Source organism: Lissotriton helveticus, chromosome 1_1, assembly GCF_964261635.1.
Source record: "Lissotriton helveticus chromosome 1_1, aLisHel1.1, whole genome shotgun sequence".
NCBI lineage: Eukaryota > Metazoa > Chordata > Amphibia > Caudata > Salamandridae > Lissotriton > Lissotriton helveticus.
Genome location: NC_136057.1, coordinates 1,062,440,673 through 1,062,460,678, shown reverse-complemented (window position 1 = coordinate 1,062,460,678; position 20,006 = coordinate 1,062,440,673). Strand labels below are relative to the sequence as shown.

The following is a 20,006-nucleotide window of genomic DNA, read 5'->3' as shown; positions in this document are numbered from 1 at the left end:
TAGGTGCTACAGCCATTCCTTGGTCACAGTGCCCTTTGTGCCCATGGTACCTTTTACAAGGGGTCTATCTGATGCCAGGGATGTCCCAATTGGGGATACAAAGTTTTGTGAAGGAACACAGACCCTGGCAACCTCATTTGCAGAGATACAGGGCACATCAAATCAGGTTGCATCAGATGTCAAGCAAAATGTGGGGGGTAACCATGCAAAAAATAGGGACACTTTCTTACACTAATATACACTTATTTACTGTCCCTCAGATGCTCAAAGTCTTCGATCTGAGCATGGAGGGTTGACCAGGCAACGTTCAGGGCCTTCGGGTCCATTGGTGGCATGCTCTATGCTGCATATGTGACTGGGAGGAGCATAATGTACTGGGCCATAATATGGGCCCAGCAATGAAGGTTCTCCCAGCACTTGCGACACAGATTCCTTCTGCCTGAGTGTGGATGCCTATTGCTCCCCAGCGAGTGGCGTTTTCCCGGCAGATTTGCGAATGCACTACATTGCTCAGGTGTTTATCAAGGCCCCCTTAAAGCAGAGGGTACTTGGCACAGACCCCCTAAGTGATGATGTTCAAATCCTTCTCTGAACATGGGGAGGTGACCTTCTCTTCAAGTTGTTCAGCCATATTAGAGCCAATATTGTGCAAAGGAGCTACAGGATGGAGGAGCATGTTGCTTGGATAAGAGGATGGCTCAGAATGAAAACAAACTGCCTGACTTCCTCTTCCTGTATGTAATTTCCTGTTTGTTGCAGTAGGCCTAGATCTCGGTTTTGAGTGCGGAGTCTGCGTGTGCCACCCGTCCTAGATGTAATACAAGAACTCCAAATGTGAGACAGTAAAAAATCAACGCATCGATAGTTTGTGTACATAATATAGGTATTACGTTATGATTTTGATTTTAGAATATTCACCCTAGATTTTAGAATATTTGCCCTCAAACATGAGTGTAGAATGGAAGATATTGTGGTTCCGTGTTGATCTTTTATGCAATATTTGCAAAATTGATCAACCTACATTTGTTTTAACTTGAGCAAAGCATGTTAGTTGGTGACATTGTGTGAAGTAAACAGAATTCTGTCAGGATGTTATGACACACGACTACCCAACCACACATATGGAGTAACCACACTAGCAGCACAAGAGAATGATTTGACATTCATGCACTTGCAGACCCTGACCTCTCCTCTGTGCCCCACCTCGGGTCCCCAATAGTGGCCGAAATATTACCAGGAAAAGACATCACAAGTTGTTTACTACAAAGGAAAATATATTGGATCAAGAAGGTAGATACACAACTCCCTAAGGGTCTTAAAGACAAATGGGGTATGAGTTGTTTCTTATGAGTGTTCTCTTTCCTTTCATTCATTTGCAACAGTGGTCACATTGTAGAAGGCTATAATACACTCCAGCTAAATCATGTGTTCATGTATTACCACACATCTTTTGTCAAAAAATCACAAATATGCAAGTATGATAAGAAGTAGAACATACTTATCACTGTGTGAGCACTTGTATGGTAATGCACTGGAGTGTGATAAGCGCTGCTGACACGTTAATCGAGGATGCCATTGTTCACAAACATGAATATATGTAGGGCCCATCCTGATTGAGTATTAATGTCATGTTATTGAGCAGATGACGCTACTCACTTTTGTGGATGTTAGGATTATTGATTCTTGTCGTTAGCTGGTATACCAATCTAATATAGCGTGTGTTCATTTGTACACCATGATGTAGAAATTCATCTTTAAAATCCATGATCTATCTACATAGTTGTGAATGGAAAGCGGCAGCTTTTAAGAGATAGTACATTTTGTTTTTTAGATCAATGGAGTTGAGAAGTGGTAGGATACATTCCAGCAGATTGCGTTAATCATCATTGTATATTTTAGTAGCATGTAATCTTTATTACACATTTGTATACCTCTCCAAAATGGTAGGAGTTTATTGTGAAACTGTGATAATTTTTGGAAAGGTCGTCTTTTATGTTCACGATCCATCTACATATATTTGAATGGATAATGGTAGATTTCACAAGGTTGACACTGGCGTTTTCAGACTGTTGGAGTTGAGAAGCGGGAGGATATATTTTTAGGTATGAGGCCGATCTTCAGATAACGCGGGTTGAACAGCAGTAGCGAGCTATGTTTCATGGCAAAAGACTTTTGCTGATCAGCTCTTTATTATGCAGTTTGGATCGGGATTCATTCTTGTGGATAGCAATATATTCTGGAACATTGGAGTACTTTGCGTACAAATGAAAGTAGGATGAATGAAGGTTTTCCGTAGTATGTTAATAGTGTAAAACAATCCAGTGTACCCAAAGATAGCGCTCTGTTTTCATGTTTCTGGCGGGATCAAAACACAAGAGAACATTATAGCTGCATTACCTTTGGATTTTGAGTAACCGTATGGAGGCACAGCTCAGATGTGTGTTTAGTGGGAGACACCGTTCGCATGAGCGCTCTCTAGTTTCGTAGTCACTGACAGAAAGCGGTGAGGTGTATCAGGCTTATATGGGTGCCTTGTTTTGGGTTTAACCACTATGTCATAAATTGCACGGTTGTAGGCATTTTACACTGTATATGGCAGTTAACTCAAGCAGTATTTATACATAATTGTTTCACTTTTGATCACAGTCACGTTATCATGAGGAGAATCACGCCACACACTGGTAGGGTTTCTACTATTTTACGTGTTAATTATTTTACTTGTTATTTCCAACATGATTAGCATGGCAATGAGCTCAACACATTTTTGAATCTGTGAGGGTTCATAGAGATTTGAGACCTTTACAATAGCGTGATCATTATTATTAAAAAAAAGAAACAGAAAATATTCTTGAAATTTATATTATGCAAATTGTTATGCCATTCCATGTACTTATTATTTTCTTACAGATGAGCCCCTGTAGAAGGGACTAGGTCCCGAAATCCATTAGGAGTGAAGTACAGATATTGTTTTATTATTAAATGTTGTACCTCTGCAGAAGAAAGCAGAAAATGTGCGATTGGTTCACATAGTTGAGCACACAATGGTAAATGTTAATATTGGTATTGATTGTGTAAATCAAATAATTGATGGTAAAAAGATTTTTTAAAGTTGGTATTAATGTTTTAAAAAAATTGGAAAATTGTTATATATATTTTGGTGATAGTGCACACTGTGTTCAAGCCCAGTTACAAGAGCTTTCAGACTAGAGTACGTTTGTCCCACTTTGTTGCAGTTTTATTTCCGCCCTGGTGTTTGCCCCTACTGCATGGTCCTTTTGATATGGGCCAAATGTTTTGGTACCAGCACTACTTTTTCTCTTGCCTAGGCTTTTTTAAATTTCCTGTTGTGTTTTACTTTGCTCCCGCCACATCCCGTTGTCGGCATTCTCTTTGCTCCCCCCCTCCCTTTGTTCATGTTCAACATGCTCCCGCCCCCCTTCTGTTCCATAATGTGGCATAATAGGGGAAAGAACATTGTGCATGCGCTTAAACTTTGTATTACATGCAGTGCTTTAAATGGGCCGGTACTCACAAGTACTGAGTACCGGCACTTCTTACTTTTTTCACTCTGAGTACCGCACTTCTCTACTGCCGAGGAGAGTACCGGTATTCATGAAAGGGTAGGCACATTTGCTGCTAGGGCGGGTAACCTGTCTATGCCAGTCAAAACACTTCCTGAGACCTGAGACCTGAGCCGACCCCCCCCCCCCCGCTGAACTATTCAGTATGGGCTCGTTTGCATGATATCCGGGTGTTCACCATCATGCTGTGTTGTAAGGGATCGAAGCAGCCCAGTGACAGTGCAATTAAGAAAGCCATGGGAGGTAAGAAGGTTAAATTGGCTTTAATCCCACCGATTCTTTTGTGTGTGTGTCTGCTTATGTTTGGCTGAGTAACTTTGCGTGTTTATGCGTGAGAGACAAGAGGGAGGAAATTGAGACAGTATTGGGGAATATTAAAGGATTAATAAGACAGGGAAGGGCGGAGGTTATTGGTAGAAATGTTTTTAGGGTTCTGATACAAGTGAAGTTTATGGTGGTGAGGAATTATAAGGATTCACGGATGGCTGGAGTTTGGATGTAGTAAACTTTTTTTAGAATTCAGGGATGGGTGGAGTTTAGGGTGGTGAGGATTTTTTAAGAATTAGGTATGGGTACAATTTAGGGGTGGTTGGGAGATTTTGAAGGAGTCATGGATGGGTGGGGTTCAGGCATGGAAAGAGGTTCATAAGGGTCAGGGATGGGTGGGGTTAAAGTGTCAGGATGGGCATCGTTTAGGCATGGTGAGGGGTTTTAGGGTTCAGGGATGGGTCAAATTTAGAGGTAGAGAGGCTTTAGGGTTCAGGGATGGATGCTGTTTAGGTGTGGTGAGGGTACTCTGAATAGAAAGCACTAAGTAATTGTTTGATATTGTAAAATATATAAAAGCAAAATTATTTTCCCTACAGTAAGGCAATTACAAAATATGATAAAAATGTGTCTAAAATAAAAACATGCAATCAATGCGTTTGAAAAAATGAGCATGCAAAAGCCAATTTCTAAAATAAAGACATTCTAGGAATTGCTTTTTTATGATACGTTAAATGCCATTAATCCTGCAAATTTCCATTAAACATTTTAGGTGAAACGGTTTCTCAGTAATGGTATTCCATGAAATTGGTTTTCGATGACCTGTAATGGATGATATCAAAAATTACATTGATTACATAACTGGTAAATCACATATGATTGTACAATGACTTCACTGTGATATAGTATTCTTTCTTTGTTTGGATGCTGTTATTCAGTGATGTTCTTTTGTTAATTTTGCTTATTCATAGGTATAAAAATTGCGGCATCTGCCAAAATCCAGGAGGTGCTCGAGCACCTAAGTTGCAATCCCCTCTCCCCATTTAGAGGTGGCAGAATCCTCAGCTGGCTCTACAGTCCCAATACTTTGGCCTGGGCACTTGGACATTCCTGACTGTAAAGTAAGAGCAGAGACGTCATTACTGGATTTCCCGTCTCAGGTCTACCATGACAGCCCGGAACAGATAACACACACAGTATCCCTGGCACACAGCGAGGAAACTTACTTCATATTAGGATCAATTATGTTTTTTCTTCCCTAAAACAAAATAAACACTTAGGGAGATTGTATTAGGAAAACACAAAAAAAATCTGCTGAGGAGAGCCAGAAAAGCATGGTGCCCACTATGCATGCCATTTTGTTTTCAGTGCATCCACTGTCCAGCATTGTTGAATACACAGAAAGGAGCAGAGGGTTGAGGGGTGCAACCAGGTGCTTACACACAAAAGCAATGCTATACGGCTGTAAAAAGTTTGTCTGCTGCTAATTTGCATCAGGTAAAGGACAGTGGTTGGTACTCTAAAAAAATCTCGATTATTACAAAGTTGTCGTTGTGTTTAGTGGAAGGTAGCAGGCAATGATGTGCTGATGTTAAGTCATCTTAAGGCTTAGACACAAAGACCTTGATTACAAGTGGGAAGGATAAAAACCCGTTTTCTCAGGGGATCGAATACTGACCGGTGACTTAATGGTACCCTGTAATAATTGCAGATCAAATCTGCTTATATTTACTAAGGATAAATGCCCAGTAGAAGGTGCATGTTATGTCCCATTCTGAAGGTCAAAATCCGAAACAAACCATAATGATCACACCAGAGTAATTACAATTCAGGTTTTATCGAGTGAAAATGTCTTAAACATTGCTCCTGGATACTCATTATCAGGGGCTTAAAAAGCCAGACACATCTGGTGCTATTGTTTGCATTAAAACAGCATCCAAAAGCAAAAGAATAACACACTTTAATTGCTCTTTAACGTTTCACAGTTTTAGGTTTATTAGAAAATAGGTAGAATACCACTAGTACAAGTACATGGGACAAGAATGTTGCAAACCACACCAAAGAAGCTAACTGACACCCAGCGAATTAATAGAGCAAATACACACTGCCACCAAGGAAGGCAGAGAGGAAGGATAGATCAAAGAATGATAGGTGAGCGGATGAAATAGATGGGTGAGTGGGAAGCTTAGAGGACCGAGATAGAAATGGATGGAGGGACAGGTACTTTGGAGGGGAGTAGAATATAAACGTTGTTAAAGGACGGAGAGCAGTAGGATAAAGATGGCATAGAACAAAGTGAAATGTCTTCTCCTGAGCCCTGTATCATGGCCTTGATCACTTTATATACAATTTTATGTCAGAAGGTCGACAGGTGAAATGGCGGTAAAACATCTCAATATGAGTCACTCCATTGTTGCCGGTCATTTTCACATTGTACATGCCGAAGGTATCTATGTCTCCAGCTTCTACTCGGGTAACACGCCAACCCCCTCGATTTCCAAGCCTGCCTGAAGATATTCCATCACTGCGAATGATTTCTATATCCACCACACCACCATTATTAAAACTTATTTTGATATTGTGCACAAGTGCTCCCTTCATTTCAATGTCATGCAGCAATCCCCCATTAGGATTTCCAACAAATCTGCCCCAGTAGTTCTCATAGATGAATCGCAGACCGTCGATCAGGTTCCACTCCCTCACCTGCACTTGGATGACAGGGGTCTCCTTCGGATTGTCTGAAGAGGGGTAGAGAACATTGCGGGAATTCGCAGAGTTACCTTCTAAAATGTTGTATGAAAATGGACCAAAGGAAGCTTTCAACATGGAAGGGTGTGGTTTGGAAGGAATGTCCTCGCTCCCTGGCATAAAGTTATCGAGGAAGAAGGTGGGTACCAAGGTTTGCAGCATGGCACCATTTGCCCTATTCCACAACATTGTCTTGACTGTGTCACAGATCTCTTTGAAGTAAGTCGGGTCGGACACAACTGTAGACTGCATTGTATAAAAGTTCCTATTTTCCCCGGTGACCTTGTCATCCACATCTCCTGTGAAGACGTAGAAGAAAAAGGGTGGTATGGTTGTTGGGGATTTGTACGCATCCAATTTGACAGTGATGCTGTCTCTTCGCCACTTTTGCCATTTGGCATAGAGTTCCTGAAACTCCTTCTTATAAAGTTCAATCTCTTCCTGCAAGTCTTTCTTCCAGATTGCTGTGTTATCTTCATCATAGATTTCTTTGCCATGCATCAACCTTTCCTTGAGATTAGCCAAATGCAGATATGACAATGTTACCGTCAGAGGAATCAAATGAACTGCGTTATTGGAGTGCACAAGCCGGCTGTGAAGATCATTGCAAACAGCCATGATGGCACCCATGAGTGCCCCTTTCTCGTTGTTTTTTGCCTCTACATACTGCTGCATGGTTCGGTGTAAGCCATTAAGGCTATTACTCAACTGGTTTACTTCTGCCTCAAGGATCTTCTGGTCAATCATGTATTCCACTTGATCTTTAACAAGCTCCCAAATATCAACAGCAGAGCTTGGCCAGAAGAAGCCTATGAGCACACTTATAAACTTCCCCACAGGAATGCCCTGCACATTAATAAGTCCAACAAGACCAGTCACCAAATCCTTCATTCGATCATTCCATGTTTCACCAAGTTTGGGAGTTGCTAACATGGTCTGATTATACTCCAGTTTGCGAGCATGTTCTGAAAAGAAAAAATACTGGTGAGACAAATGCTGCCTAAAAACAAGTTCTAAATTGTGCATCTCAACAGAAATGTGATACAGCATGCACATTTCTAATAATGATGGTGGTCGATCTGCAGAGAATGGCCAGTCGCAAATAGGTTTTACGTTTCATTGCTAATTCTTGCCATTAGAGTGTTTTGACCCATGTCACATAGTTTCATTGAGAATTCTTATATCACTTATCAGTGGTGTTTGGCTGGCCAGTGATACTACGTTTCTTGATATGCATTCTCCATCAAACATTATGGAAGACTCAAAGACCATACAAATCTAATTCTTACATTGCATACTTTCTGCAGTAATTCTGGTGGAAGTTGCCTCGATCTGCAGGGTTCCTGCCTAAGAGACTCTCTCCCTTAGACTTGAAAAAGTATTCTTAATTTCAGAAAGTCATTGAAAAAATCTTTTAGAATCCCCCTGTGGCTCTCTTTATCTATACACCTCAGACTAGAAAACAACCTTCTTAAATTCAGAAAGCCACTAAAACATACGTCTTCAAACTAGGCTATGGTTGATCATTGTTTCCTATGACTTCCCAAATGTCCACTGTGACTCGAGTTTGTTATTGCGCCAGCCAGACACCTAAAATTGGTTACTGCCTTTAACATTGCAGGTTAGGGAAGACATAACTGAATTTTTTAAGGTTTCACTGGCTAATTTGGCTGTCTCCCTACCAACAAGATTTGTAATGTATTCTCTCTTTATATGTTCCCCACACAAAATGCTATTTGAGTACCTCTTAGTGGTACACAGTGCTTTACAAAGCATCTTAAATATCTAAATCAAACAAAGAGACAAATGTTCATGTCAGTAGTGCAGGTTTCTTGTATCTTCATATCAGATTCAGCCTAAAGGAACACAAGGGGGTTTTATGCCAGAATATTGCATTCAGAAATAGCGTCTAAAAATATCTTGTCCCATTTGGTGGTCTCTCTGGCTCAAGAGGGTGGCTCCTTAGCAGGGGTGGATCTTGCAGGCTGTTTGGAGAGGGTCAAGAGCTGGATGACCAAGTCTTGTTTCAAACTCAATGGAGACAAGACTGAGCTCATGCTACTGGGTCGGCTCGCACCAGCTTCCATCGATGCGCTTTGGCCACCCTGTCTGGGACCATCTCCGGCACCCAAGGATACCATCAAGAGCCTTGGCATCTGGTTAGATAGGTCTCTGTCATTTGATCATCAGGCAACTAGACTATCTGCCATTTGCTTTGGTATCCTTAGAGTTATCAGAAAGATCCTTCCTCTGCTACCTTTTGAAGCAAAAAAGACTGTGATACAGGGCCTGATTCAATCCCGTTTGGATTTTGGGAATGCCCTGTATCTGAGAGCACCTGATTTTACCCTGCGGAAACTACAAATAATACGAAACTGTGCTGCCCGGATGCTTCTGCAAATCCCTCGCAAGTCATCTGTCAAGTCTGGCCTAATAAGCCTACACTGGCTCCCCGTTAGGGAGAGAGTCAGTTTTAAATCTCTATGTATCGCTCACCAGGCCTTCTGGTCCACGGGCCAAGCAATCAATCTCTCCCTTATCACTCCCTACCATCCTGCCAGACAGTTGCGTTCAACCCATGCCGCTTTGGCAATAGTACCCAAAATCAAGAGAACCAGAGCGGGCGGCCGCTCCTTCTCCTTTAATGTGGCCAAGATGTGGAATGCTCTTCCCCAACATCTAAGGTCCAACCCAGAACTCACTTCATTCCGTAAGCAACTGAAAACGTTCCTGTTCAATAAACAGTAGTCGGGCTGGATATATCCTCTCTGGGAACCACACTCTCAGCTTCAATAGTCAGCGCTTGGACGCCTCAGAGCAGCTATGTGCGCTTTATAAAAATCATTTTCATTTCATTCATTTCATATTCTTTTATTCACTCCAATGCGGTGATGTATTTGCAGACAGTTTAGGGCCAATATTTATTTATCAGACAGTATTTGGAGAATAATATCCTACTACGCCACTCGAATCATGAAGCTAAAAGCCTACTGTCCCACTATCAAAAAAATGTACACATATATTTTTTTTAATTTTTCATTGAGCAGAGCATTAAGTACATAAAATACATTTTGTGCTTAAAATCATTATGAACAACAATTTGTACCAAAAATACGTTAGCTTCTTATTTCATGATAAAATTTAGAAAATATATGGCTGTAGCAGCTATTAACATCATCAACCAAAAATAACAATGTGCAAATCATCTAATAACAAAGAATGTGCTAGTGCTTTTTTATTACAAAACTGCTACAACTTCAACATCAATATCAATATCGAGCATTAATGTCCCTCCTTTACCTTTTCTAAATCACTGTAAAACTTGAAAAAAAAATTCAAATTTTCCAGTGACTCCCACCCGTCTTGCGTAAGCTTCTTCAAAATTTCGATTCCTTTTCATTTTATTAAACCACTTCAAATGAAAGGGAGCTTCACTAGATTTCCAATTCTGAATAGTTAAAGAGCGGGCTACAGTACAAGAAGTAAATAGAGAAACTTTCTCGGCCTCTGTTAACATCATTCTGTCTCTACATAATCCAAACAGAATAGCCTCGGCCTCGAGCGGAACTCTCTTCCCAATTGCCTGCTCAATATCTTCAAAAATTGCCTCCCAGAAGGGCCTCAACCGTGGGCATGCAAAACAAATATGGTGCCATCCACCTTCCCCATCCGCCTGACAATGAAAGCACTTATTTTCAACTTCCAGAAATCTTTTTTTTCAGGGCTGCCGGAGTTAAATAGGAAAGCCAACGTGATTAGAAGGCAATCCTCTTAAAATTCGCTGCGCGCAGGGATTTGCTTCCTAGGTGGCATAAGGCCTCCCAATCATTAAGGGAAAAAATACATTGTGTCTCGCGAACTATATTAGCCAAATGGCTATCTATCAAGGGTACTTGACCCCGGTGATTTAGTAACCGGTACTAATTCCCTACACCACTGACTTTGGCACCTTAGAGAGCAACCACAAGTTAGTTTGGAGAATCAAAAATGGCAATAGTATTTTTTTTTTTTAATCTGTTTTATTGATTTCAGTCAGAACATTGGCATGAATCGCATAATACAAATAGCTATACGATATGAGTTTGATACAACACGTTTTCAATAATTCCACCATAGATCTCACATTGAATTGGCTGACAATACTCAAAACATTGGACAGTCTTCTCAGCTTTATTCCCTTATTCATCCCCGGGTTCGTCATCAGAACTATCCTCATAAAGCTCCGGCACTGGCTCACAGACGTCTCCTCTATAAGTGTTCCATGCCGCCCATATCTTGGTCCATTTCTGGGGGCACTTCCGGGTGACATAACTGTTCTCTCAGTCAACATAATGAGGTCCATGTCTCTGCACCAGGCCGGCAGTGACGGTGCGTCTACAGCCCCCCACTTTTGCGCTATGTTTTGTTTCGCTGCCATGAGACCCAGTGTGACCCAAATTTGCCCTTGTCTCGTAAGGTCCCATATGTTCAGGATTCACCTGCGCAGCTCCGGCAGAAGTGACACTCACATTGCCTGCGATATCGTACGCAGTACCTTTCTCCAATAATCAGCTATCAGTGAGCAGTCCCATATCGTGTAGAAAAATGATCCCTCTCCCCCACACCCTCTAAGACAATAGAAGTGCTGCGCCCTGCCCATTTTGAATAGCGTGTTTCTAGTGTTATATGTGCGGTGAAATATCTTGAGTTGCATGAGTCTGAACTGTGAGGGTATGCCTATCTCTTTGGGTGAGGCCAAGGCCTCCTGCCATTCTGTGTCGTCCATGCCTCCCACATCAACAACCCATTTCTCTCTCAATGCACCCATTGGGTCTGGTAAATTATTGATTAATTTGCGATAGCTGAAGGATGTAGAGCGCTTCGGCATGTAATCTGTAAGCAATCGATCTTCCAGCGGGGAGGATTCAGGGACCTCAGAGTCCAGTGGCAGTGTCGCTAGTAGAGTGTGCCTTATTTGTGGATATCGAAAAACCTCAGTTGGAGCCAAATCATACTGCTGCCCGAGTAGTTCAAATGGCAGTACATTCCATTTGTCCCACAAGTCTCCCACCGTGGAGATGCCAATATTATCCCACTGGTCAAAGCCCTTGCTCTTTCTCAAAAGCCCTAACTGCTTTGTGTCCCAGAGAGGGGTATGTCGTGTAATCACATCCTTCCATCAAAGCAGCACCTGTGCTGTGTGCCATAGCATTGCAGTGTGTTTTGTTGGGCCCGTCAGTTTCATGGCTTGCCCTCTATTGTACAAGGCCCCAAGCATGCTTCCCTCGCCCAACTGTGCTCTATCCGCCCTGTATGCCAGGTCAGACTGCAAAGCATGTATCCATTGGTTAATGACTTTGAGATGTGCGGCCCAGTAGTACAATTGTATGTTGGAGAGCGATATGCCTCCGTCGTACCACCCGCGGTGCAGTTTCGCTTGGGCTATGCGAGCTGGCTTGTTGCCCCACAACAGTGTAGATACCAGCGCAGCTATTTGTTTAAAGTATTTTAACGGTACGGGGAACGGTGTATTTTCAAGGGCGTATAAAAACCTAGGCAAGACCATCATCTTGAATAAGGCTGCTTTCCCCAGCAGTGTCAGGGGAAGCGATTCCCAATGTGTCACGTCCCTCTTCAAGCGCTCCAAAGGGGGCAACAAGTTCTTGGAAAAAAATTCTATTGGGTCGGCTGTAATGTGGATACCTAAATATTTAAACGTATCCTGTGAAACTATCAGTGGGCAGGTCACAGGGAGCCGCGGTGGAGGACCCCGCAGTACATATAGGACCGATTTAGCCCAATTGATCGTGTACCCAGATATTTTCCCAAATCCATCACATATTTCAAGGAGCACTGGTATTGAGTTCTCAGGGTCTGTTAGATACACCAAAATGTCATCTGCATAGAGGGAAAGACGGTCTTCCCATACCTCCATCCATTGGATACCTCTTAATAACGGATGCCCTCTAAACCACGTTGCAAGACGCTCTAACACCAACGCAAAAAGGAGTGGTGACAAGGGGCACCCCTGGCGTGTCCCTCTCGCTAGGGGTGTAGTGGCTGATATGTGACCGTTGACCATCACACGTGCCAGTGGGCTGGCGTACAGGAGGCGGACCCACGTACAAAACTTAGGGCTAAATCCCAGGTGGGTGAGTACTGCAAAAAGATAATTCCATTCCACCATATCAAAAGCCATCCTTGCATCTAGGGAGATGATAACCCCCGGTCCAGACAGGGCTGGCGCCTTTGCTAGTGCCCCATGTAGGCACCTGAGATTGAGCGCAGTGTTTCTGTTCGGCATGAAGCCAGATTGGCCTGGATGGATTAAATGCGGGAGGTGCGACATTAGTCTGGTCGCCAGTGCTTTAGCCAGAATGTTTGCCTCTGCATTGAGCAGGGAAATCGGGTGATATGAGGTACATTTGGTCGGGGGTTTACTGGGTTTCGGATTAGCCACTACAGTGGGCAGTCGTTGGTCCGGTGGCAGTTTGCCTCTGTCTAGACTATCAGTATACATTTTCAGTAGGTATGGGCTGAGTGTGTCCGCCATCTGTTTATATAATTCTGTCGGGATCCCATTGGGCCCCAACGCCTTACCCGACTTTAGTGAGCCGATAGCGGCACTTAATTCTTCCTCTGTGAGGTCTCCCTCTAGTTCCACGGATGCTTCCCGGGTGAGTTTGGGCATCTCTATGTCTTTTATGGAGGCCGCAGCCGCTGCCTCTGATACGTTGGATGCCGATGTGTAAACATCCCGGAAATACCTCCGCAGTCCGCATCTGCGCTATTACCCTCGTGCCCTGTTCTCGCCTATCTAGCCACGCCAGGAGTGTCCCCGCTTTGTCCCCTACATCATAGACCCTATGTTTGGTCGCTGCGAGGTTGGACACTGTCTCCTGCCGTAAATGTTCTCTATACTGCTGCTGTTTGAGGTGTAAGGCATGTGTCGAGTCAGGCGTGGGGTCCGCCGAGTCTCAGCCGCGTGTAATTCCAACTCTAGGTCAACTAGGTCTCTCTGTTTTTCACATTTGTGCGCCGTGATGGAGACTATCGCTTGCCCCCTAATGACGCCTTATAAGCTTCCCACAAGACCGACGGGGAATCAACAGATGTCGCGTTTTCCACGAAAAAGTATTTTGTGGCCCTGCGGACCGCCCTCCGAATTGCCGGGACTTGTAAGTATCCAGGGTATATAGGGTAAAGCCTCTGACGGGACATGTGGTGGTAGGAGAAAGTCAATACCACTGGTGAGTGGTCCGATATCCCTCTGGGTTTGATCGCAATGTCAGTCACGTACTTGATACTAGACCCCGATGCCATGTAGTAGTCGGGGAGAGACTGTTATGAGCATTGGAGTGGAATGTGTATTGTCGTGCCATGCGGTGGGCGTGTCTCCACACATCCACCAGTCCCAGAGCGTCCGCCAAACTCTGCAAGCGGGAGACACCAGCGGTCTGAACCCTCTCTGGATATCTGTCCATGCTCGCATCCATTGTAGCATTAAAATCTCCCCCAATAATCAGGTCACCCTCTGGCAGAGTCAGTAAGAATTCACCAAGTGCTGGGAGTGCCACTGCGTGGAGCGCCGGGGGAATGTATACTGATACTACATTAACAATCTTACCTTCCCATTGGCCCTGTAGTGCTGCAAATCTACCCTGATCATCTCTTCTGATCTGGAGTACTAAGAAGGAAGAGTTTTTACGCATCAGGATACCCGTGCCCCTGGAACCCGTTGAGAACTCAGAATGCACCACCATCTTATATCCCCACCTATCTAATGCCTTACAAGCCGTTCCTGTGAGGAGTGTTTCCTGCAGGAGCGCCAACTTGGGGGCTTGACGTTTCAAGGCCTGCAGCACCAGGCCTCTCTTAATTTTGTCTCCTAAGCCATGTACATTCCAAGTAAGTAGCGTGAGGGGGGTCACCTCAACTTCAGGGGCCGTATTCGGGGCACTATGTGCTGTAGTGTGTGTCGCCATACGGGTGGGTGTTGATAAGCGCGTGCCGCATCTCATCCGTACCATGTAATAACTTGTCAGCCAGAGCGTAATCTTACATACTATCATAGCCATTACATATTAGAACAAATAAAACCAAAACCCACATTCCCCAACTCCTTCCCCCACCCACCCACCCACCCTGCCTCCCTGCCCGACGGACTCTGAACTGCCCGCCACCTCAACTCAGCAGAGTGCTTTAACCCAACCCAGCACAGTGTACGTGCGTGAAGGGGGTAGGAAGTCCAAAGGGGAGCGCGAACCTTCCCTTCCCTCCAGAGTCCGCTTCAGCCCAGTGTCCAAAGTCAGTGCAGCCGCCGCCTTTACTATGCGTGGGTACCCAGCAATTTGCCATCTTCTTTCATTTCCGGTCTATCCAAGGCCGAGGTCCTCCGCTTCAATCCGCTGTGCATCTTCCTCGTCTGTGTGTCGCTGATCTTGTCTGCTTGCGTGTCCGTCCTCTTCCCGTCTGCGCTGGCCTCTAGGTCCGTGACGTGGCCCCTCCACCCTACGCCACCCTTCAAGCCAGTCGTGTGCCTCTTCCGGCGTGTTAAAAAACCACGTTTTTCCATTTCGCACTAGTATTTTTTTTTTTTAGAAAACTTTTTATTCATTTTCATGAAAATCATACAGTTTACAGAACCAAAATAAAAACATGCAGTATAGCATCTCACAACGTATTCAGACACATTTGTATTGTTCCCCAAGTTCAAAATTAGCCTTCGTATGATAGTCGAAACCCCCCACTCGTCCTCCAACATCGTGCCTTTAGACCTCTTCTGCCTCTGAATCACTGTCATCTGCGTCTGATAAGGGTTCATAGAGTTCACCTGTGTACGTATTCCATGCCCCCCACATTGCATTCCATTTCTTTGGGCAACCTCTAGCACGGTATATCGTTCTCTCTGCAATCATGGATGCATCCATGTCCTTACTCCATGCCATTTAGGTCGGCACCTCCACCCCTCCCCATCGTTGTGCTATATTTCTTCTGGCTATCATCATGCCCAATGTAGCCCAGCCTTGTCCGATGCGTGTGAGGTAATTTGTTTCCCATATGTTTATTAAACAGCGCAGAGGCTCAGGCAGAAGTGAGATCCCCTGTACCTGTGAGATAGTTCGTAGCACTTTAGCCCAGTATTCCACTATTTTGGGACAGTCCCTTACAGTATGGTAAAAGGTACCTTCCTCTCCGCAACCTCGCATGCAATAGGGATGCTCCACCTTTCCTATCTTATGTAGGGTGCGCATAGTGTAGTAGGAGCGGTGTAATATGCGCAATTGTACCAACCTAAGTCTTGAGGGTATACCCACCTCCCTTGGGGACGCTAATGCTTCCAGCCATTCGTTGTCATCCATGTTGCCAATTTCTTGAGCCCATTTATCTCTTAGAGGTCCCAGTGGGTCAGGCAGGTTATTCACAAGTTTGCGATAGGTGAGAGAAGTCGCCTTCTTCGGCATGTAGTCTGTTAATAGCCTATCCTCTAAGGGGGATGCTTCTGGGACCTTTGAGCCTGCCAGTAAGACTGTCATCAGGACATGACGTATTTGTATATATCTAAAATGCTCCGAGGGGGCCATTCCGTATGTTTGTCTTAACTGCTCAAAGGGAACTACCCCCCGATGGTATCCCAATGGTCAAAACCTTTACTTTGTCTGAGCCTTCCTATTCGCTTCATGTACCACAATGGCGTGAGTTGAGTTATCACTCCTTGCCAGCCTAGTCTCGCCTGTGCTGTATGCCACAAACCAAGGGTGTGTCGCAACGGTCCAAACTTTGTTGTCATCATATTTCTTTCATAGAGGGGAGCCAACATATATCTCGTGCCCATCTGCGCCCTATCCGCTTGAAGTGCCGGCTCCGATCACGGTAGATGGATCCATTGATTGATGACCTTCAACTGTGCTGCCCAATAGTAGAGCTGCACATCGGGGAGAGCTATCCCTCCATCATACCAGCTGCGCACCAGCTTAGTGTGCGCAATGCGTGCCGTTTTTTTACTTCACAACAATCTAGACACCTGTGCCGCGATTATTCGAAAATAGGTGTGTGCCACCGTATATGGCGTGTTTTCTGGGATGTACAAAAATCGAGGCAGGGCCATCATTTTAAAAAGTGCCGCCTTCCCTAGCAGGGTTATCGGCAGCGTTTCCCAGTGTGTTATGTCTCTCTTGAGACGATCAAGTGGGGGCTGTAGATTTTTATCGTAGAACTCTCCCGGGTCAGCTGTGACATATATCCCTAAATATTTGAACGTGTGTTCCGCTACTCGCAGCGGGCATGTATCAGGCAAACATGGTGGCGGACCATGTAGCACATACATGAGTGACTTAGACCAGTTAATGGTATAACCTGATGCCCGACCATAAGCTGCGCAAATATCCAGAAGGGTATTAATGGAGCGTGCGGGAGAGGTCATATATAGTAGGATGTCGTCAGCATATAGGGAGATACGATCTTCCCAAGTGTCAGACCATCTAAGGCCCCTTATCGTTGGCTCCCACCTTATCCATGCCGCCAGTGGCTCAAGTATCAGCGCGAACAAGAGGGGTGATAAAGGGCAGCCCTGGCGCGTACCTCTTTCTAATGGGAAGTCAGCCAAGATGTGGCCGTTTGCAGCCACATGCGCCAATGGCTTGGTATATAGCAACTGTATCCAGGAACAAAACTTTGGTCCAAACCCAAAGTGGCGCAATGTGGCGAACATAAAGGGCCAGTGCACGGTATCAAATGCCATATGTGCATCCAAGGACAGTACCACTGTGGGTTCCTGCAGGTATACCGAGCGAGCCAGTACCCCATGAAGCCTTCTGAGGTTTAGTGCCGTACTTCTTCCCGGCATAAAGCCGGACTGATCCGGGTGCACGAGTTTTGTTAAATGGGGGGTCAGTCGGAGTGCCAGTATTTTGGCGAGGATTTTAGCTTCTGCATTAATAAGGGAGATGGGCCGATAGGAGGCACAAACATCTGCCGGCCTTCCGGGTTTCAAGATAGCCGCGATGGTGGCTGTCCGCTGATCTGGTGGGAGTTCTCCCGCCTGCAGACTGTCATTGAACATATTTAGCAAATGGGGCGCAACGGTATCTGATAATATTTTATATAATTCGACCGGTATACCATTCGGCCCCCCCCCCACTTTGCCTGATTGCAGTGCCCGAATGGCCACCTGTATCTCCTCTATGGTTAGTTCTGCCTCTAGCGTCTGTGCCTCTTCCAGGGACAGCCTAGGCACTGCAAGGTCCTGTATGTATGTCATCGCCTCAGCTACGGAGATATTGGAGCGTGAGGCATATATGGTCTGGAAATGTCACGCCAGTGTCTGCACTGTCGCTTGCGGGTCTGTTGAGGGATCAGCCCCTCCTGCATCGAGGTGCGCTATCCATCTGTCGCTTTTGTCCCGTTTATCCAACCACGCCAATAGTTTCCCCGCTTTGTCGCCACTGTCATATATTTTGTGTCGCGTATTTAGTAATTATTGCTTGGTCAGTTCTGTCAAATACTCTTTGTATCATTGCTGAGCAATGTGTAAAGAATGTGCTGTGTCAGGGGTCGGGTCCTCACTATGCTGTACGTCTGCTGCGGTCAGGTCTGAATCTAGAGCCTGCAACTCCCTCTGTCCCTCCCGCCTGTGGGCCGTGATGGATGCCTGAGCGTGTCCCCTGATAACCGTTTTAAATGCTTCCCATAAGATAGTGGGGGAAGTAACCGATCTCACATTTTCTTGAAAATAATGTTTCGCCTCTTTCTTAAGTTCCTTACTGATCTTCCGGATGTGCAGATAGCCTGGGCGTATCGGATAAATTTGCTGTCGCTGTTGCTGGTAAGTGGTATATGTAAATAGCAATGGGGAATGGTTAGAAATGCCTCTTGGTCTAATGTCTCCCCTGTCTACTTGTGGCAGGCTACCCACTGAACCCAGAAAGTAGTCTATTCTCGTGAGGCTATTATGAACTATGGAGTGATAGGTGTATTGGCACTCTGTGGGGTGGTATTTCCTCCATATATCTATCAAACCCAGCGCTTCCATGAAGCTCCGAAGCCGTGAGGTACCAGTCGGAACCGCCCGTGGTGAAGATCTATCCAGGGAGTCGCCTGCTACGATATTAAAGTCTCCACCCAAAAGCAAGTCTCCCGCCGGCAATCCCAACAGAAAGGCACTGAGATCAGGGAAGGCCACTGCGTGAAGTGCGGGGGGCTGTAAACCGACACAATATTGAGGCGTCTGCCCTCCCATTGCACATGTATTGCAGCAAATCTCCCAGCATTAACAGTCTTAACTTGTGTTAGTATTAGGGGAAACTGCTTTTTAACTAAGATGCCCACCCCTCTGGAGTTGGACGTAAATTCTGAGTGTACCATCATTCTATAGCCCCACCTATCCATTGCTTTCGTGGACGTGCCCGTCAGATGTGTCTCCTGCAGCAATATTACTGTCGGGCCCTCTTTTTTAACATATTGTAACACTAAACCCCGCTTAATTTTATCACCCAAACCGCGCACATTCCACGTGAGTACTGTAAGGGACGGAATTGGTGTGGTGGACTCTCTCTTCATATCATGCTGTACGTCGTCTCCCATTATAGCAGTTAGTAGATCCCTCCCTCCCATTGATTCGTGACATAATGTAGCGCCAGTGTGTCCCTGCGATTGCTAATACTGCATAATCATCGTCAAGTATTACAAAAACATAACAAAAATACAACAAACTGAAAAACATTCCCTTCCCCGCCACCCCCCTCCCTGCCTCCCTGCCACGCGGACCCATAACTGCCCGCCACTCCAACTCAGCAGAGTGCTTAAATCCCCATTCACCAAACTGTACTTGCATGTGCTGGGGTGGGAGTCTGAGGAAGACCATTCAATCCCCAAGTCCCAGAGTCTGCATGTGTCAACATTATCTTTGCAGTCATTAAAGCAAGGTGTAGTTGCCACTGACGGCATGTACAGCTGGATAAAAAAAAAAAAATCGCCAATCATGTACAAATATTCCCAACGGAGGTCCAGTCACTGACAATTGTTCGTTCTCCTGGTTCTGTTTGGGAGTGTTCCATGGCCTCTCCCTCCTACACCAAAGTTTCCGAATCTCCCTCTCGTGCCCGTCGTCTGCGGTCCCTTCGTGGCCCCCTCCGGCTTTCCTGCTGCCCGCCATCTCTCTAACCAGTCAGCCGCCTCCTCCGGTGTATCGAAGAACCAGGTTTTTCCCTCCGCCGCCACTCGGGGCCTTGCAAGGAACAGCATAGAGTAAGAGAGCTCACAGGCTCTCAACTCCTTTTTGATTTCGAAGAAGTTCCTGCGGCGCGCCGAGACCGCCGCCGTATAATCCAGAAAGAATGAGAGCACAGAATTCTGCACGCGGATGGGTGGCGCCACCCTGCCTGTCTGGAGAATGGCATCTCGGTCGTGAAAATTGAAAATGCGAGCCAGTAC

At 45.2% G+C, this 20,006-nt stretch overlaps 1 protein-coding gene across 1 annotated transcript in view; it reads right to left on the bottom strand.

The window, feature by feature from the left end:
• Positions 1–5,818: 5,818 nt before the first annotated feature.
• The window catches only part of LOC144820890 (uncharacterized), a 90,925-nt gene continuing 76,737 nt past the window's right edge, over positions 5,819–20,006 (bottom strand). Inside the window, exon 5 of the mRNA XM_078677964.1 lies at positions 5,819–7,561. Within this exon, the coding sequence (XP_078534090.1) occupies positions 6,183–7,561 (1,379 nt within the window). The 3' untranslated portion in view covers positions 5,819–6,182. The remainder of the gene's footprint in view (positions 7,562–20,006) is intronic.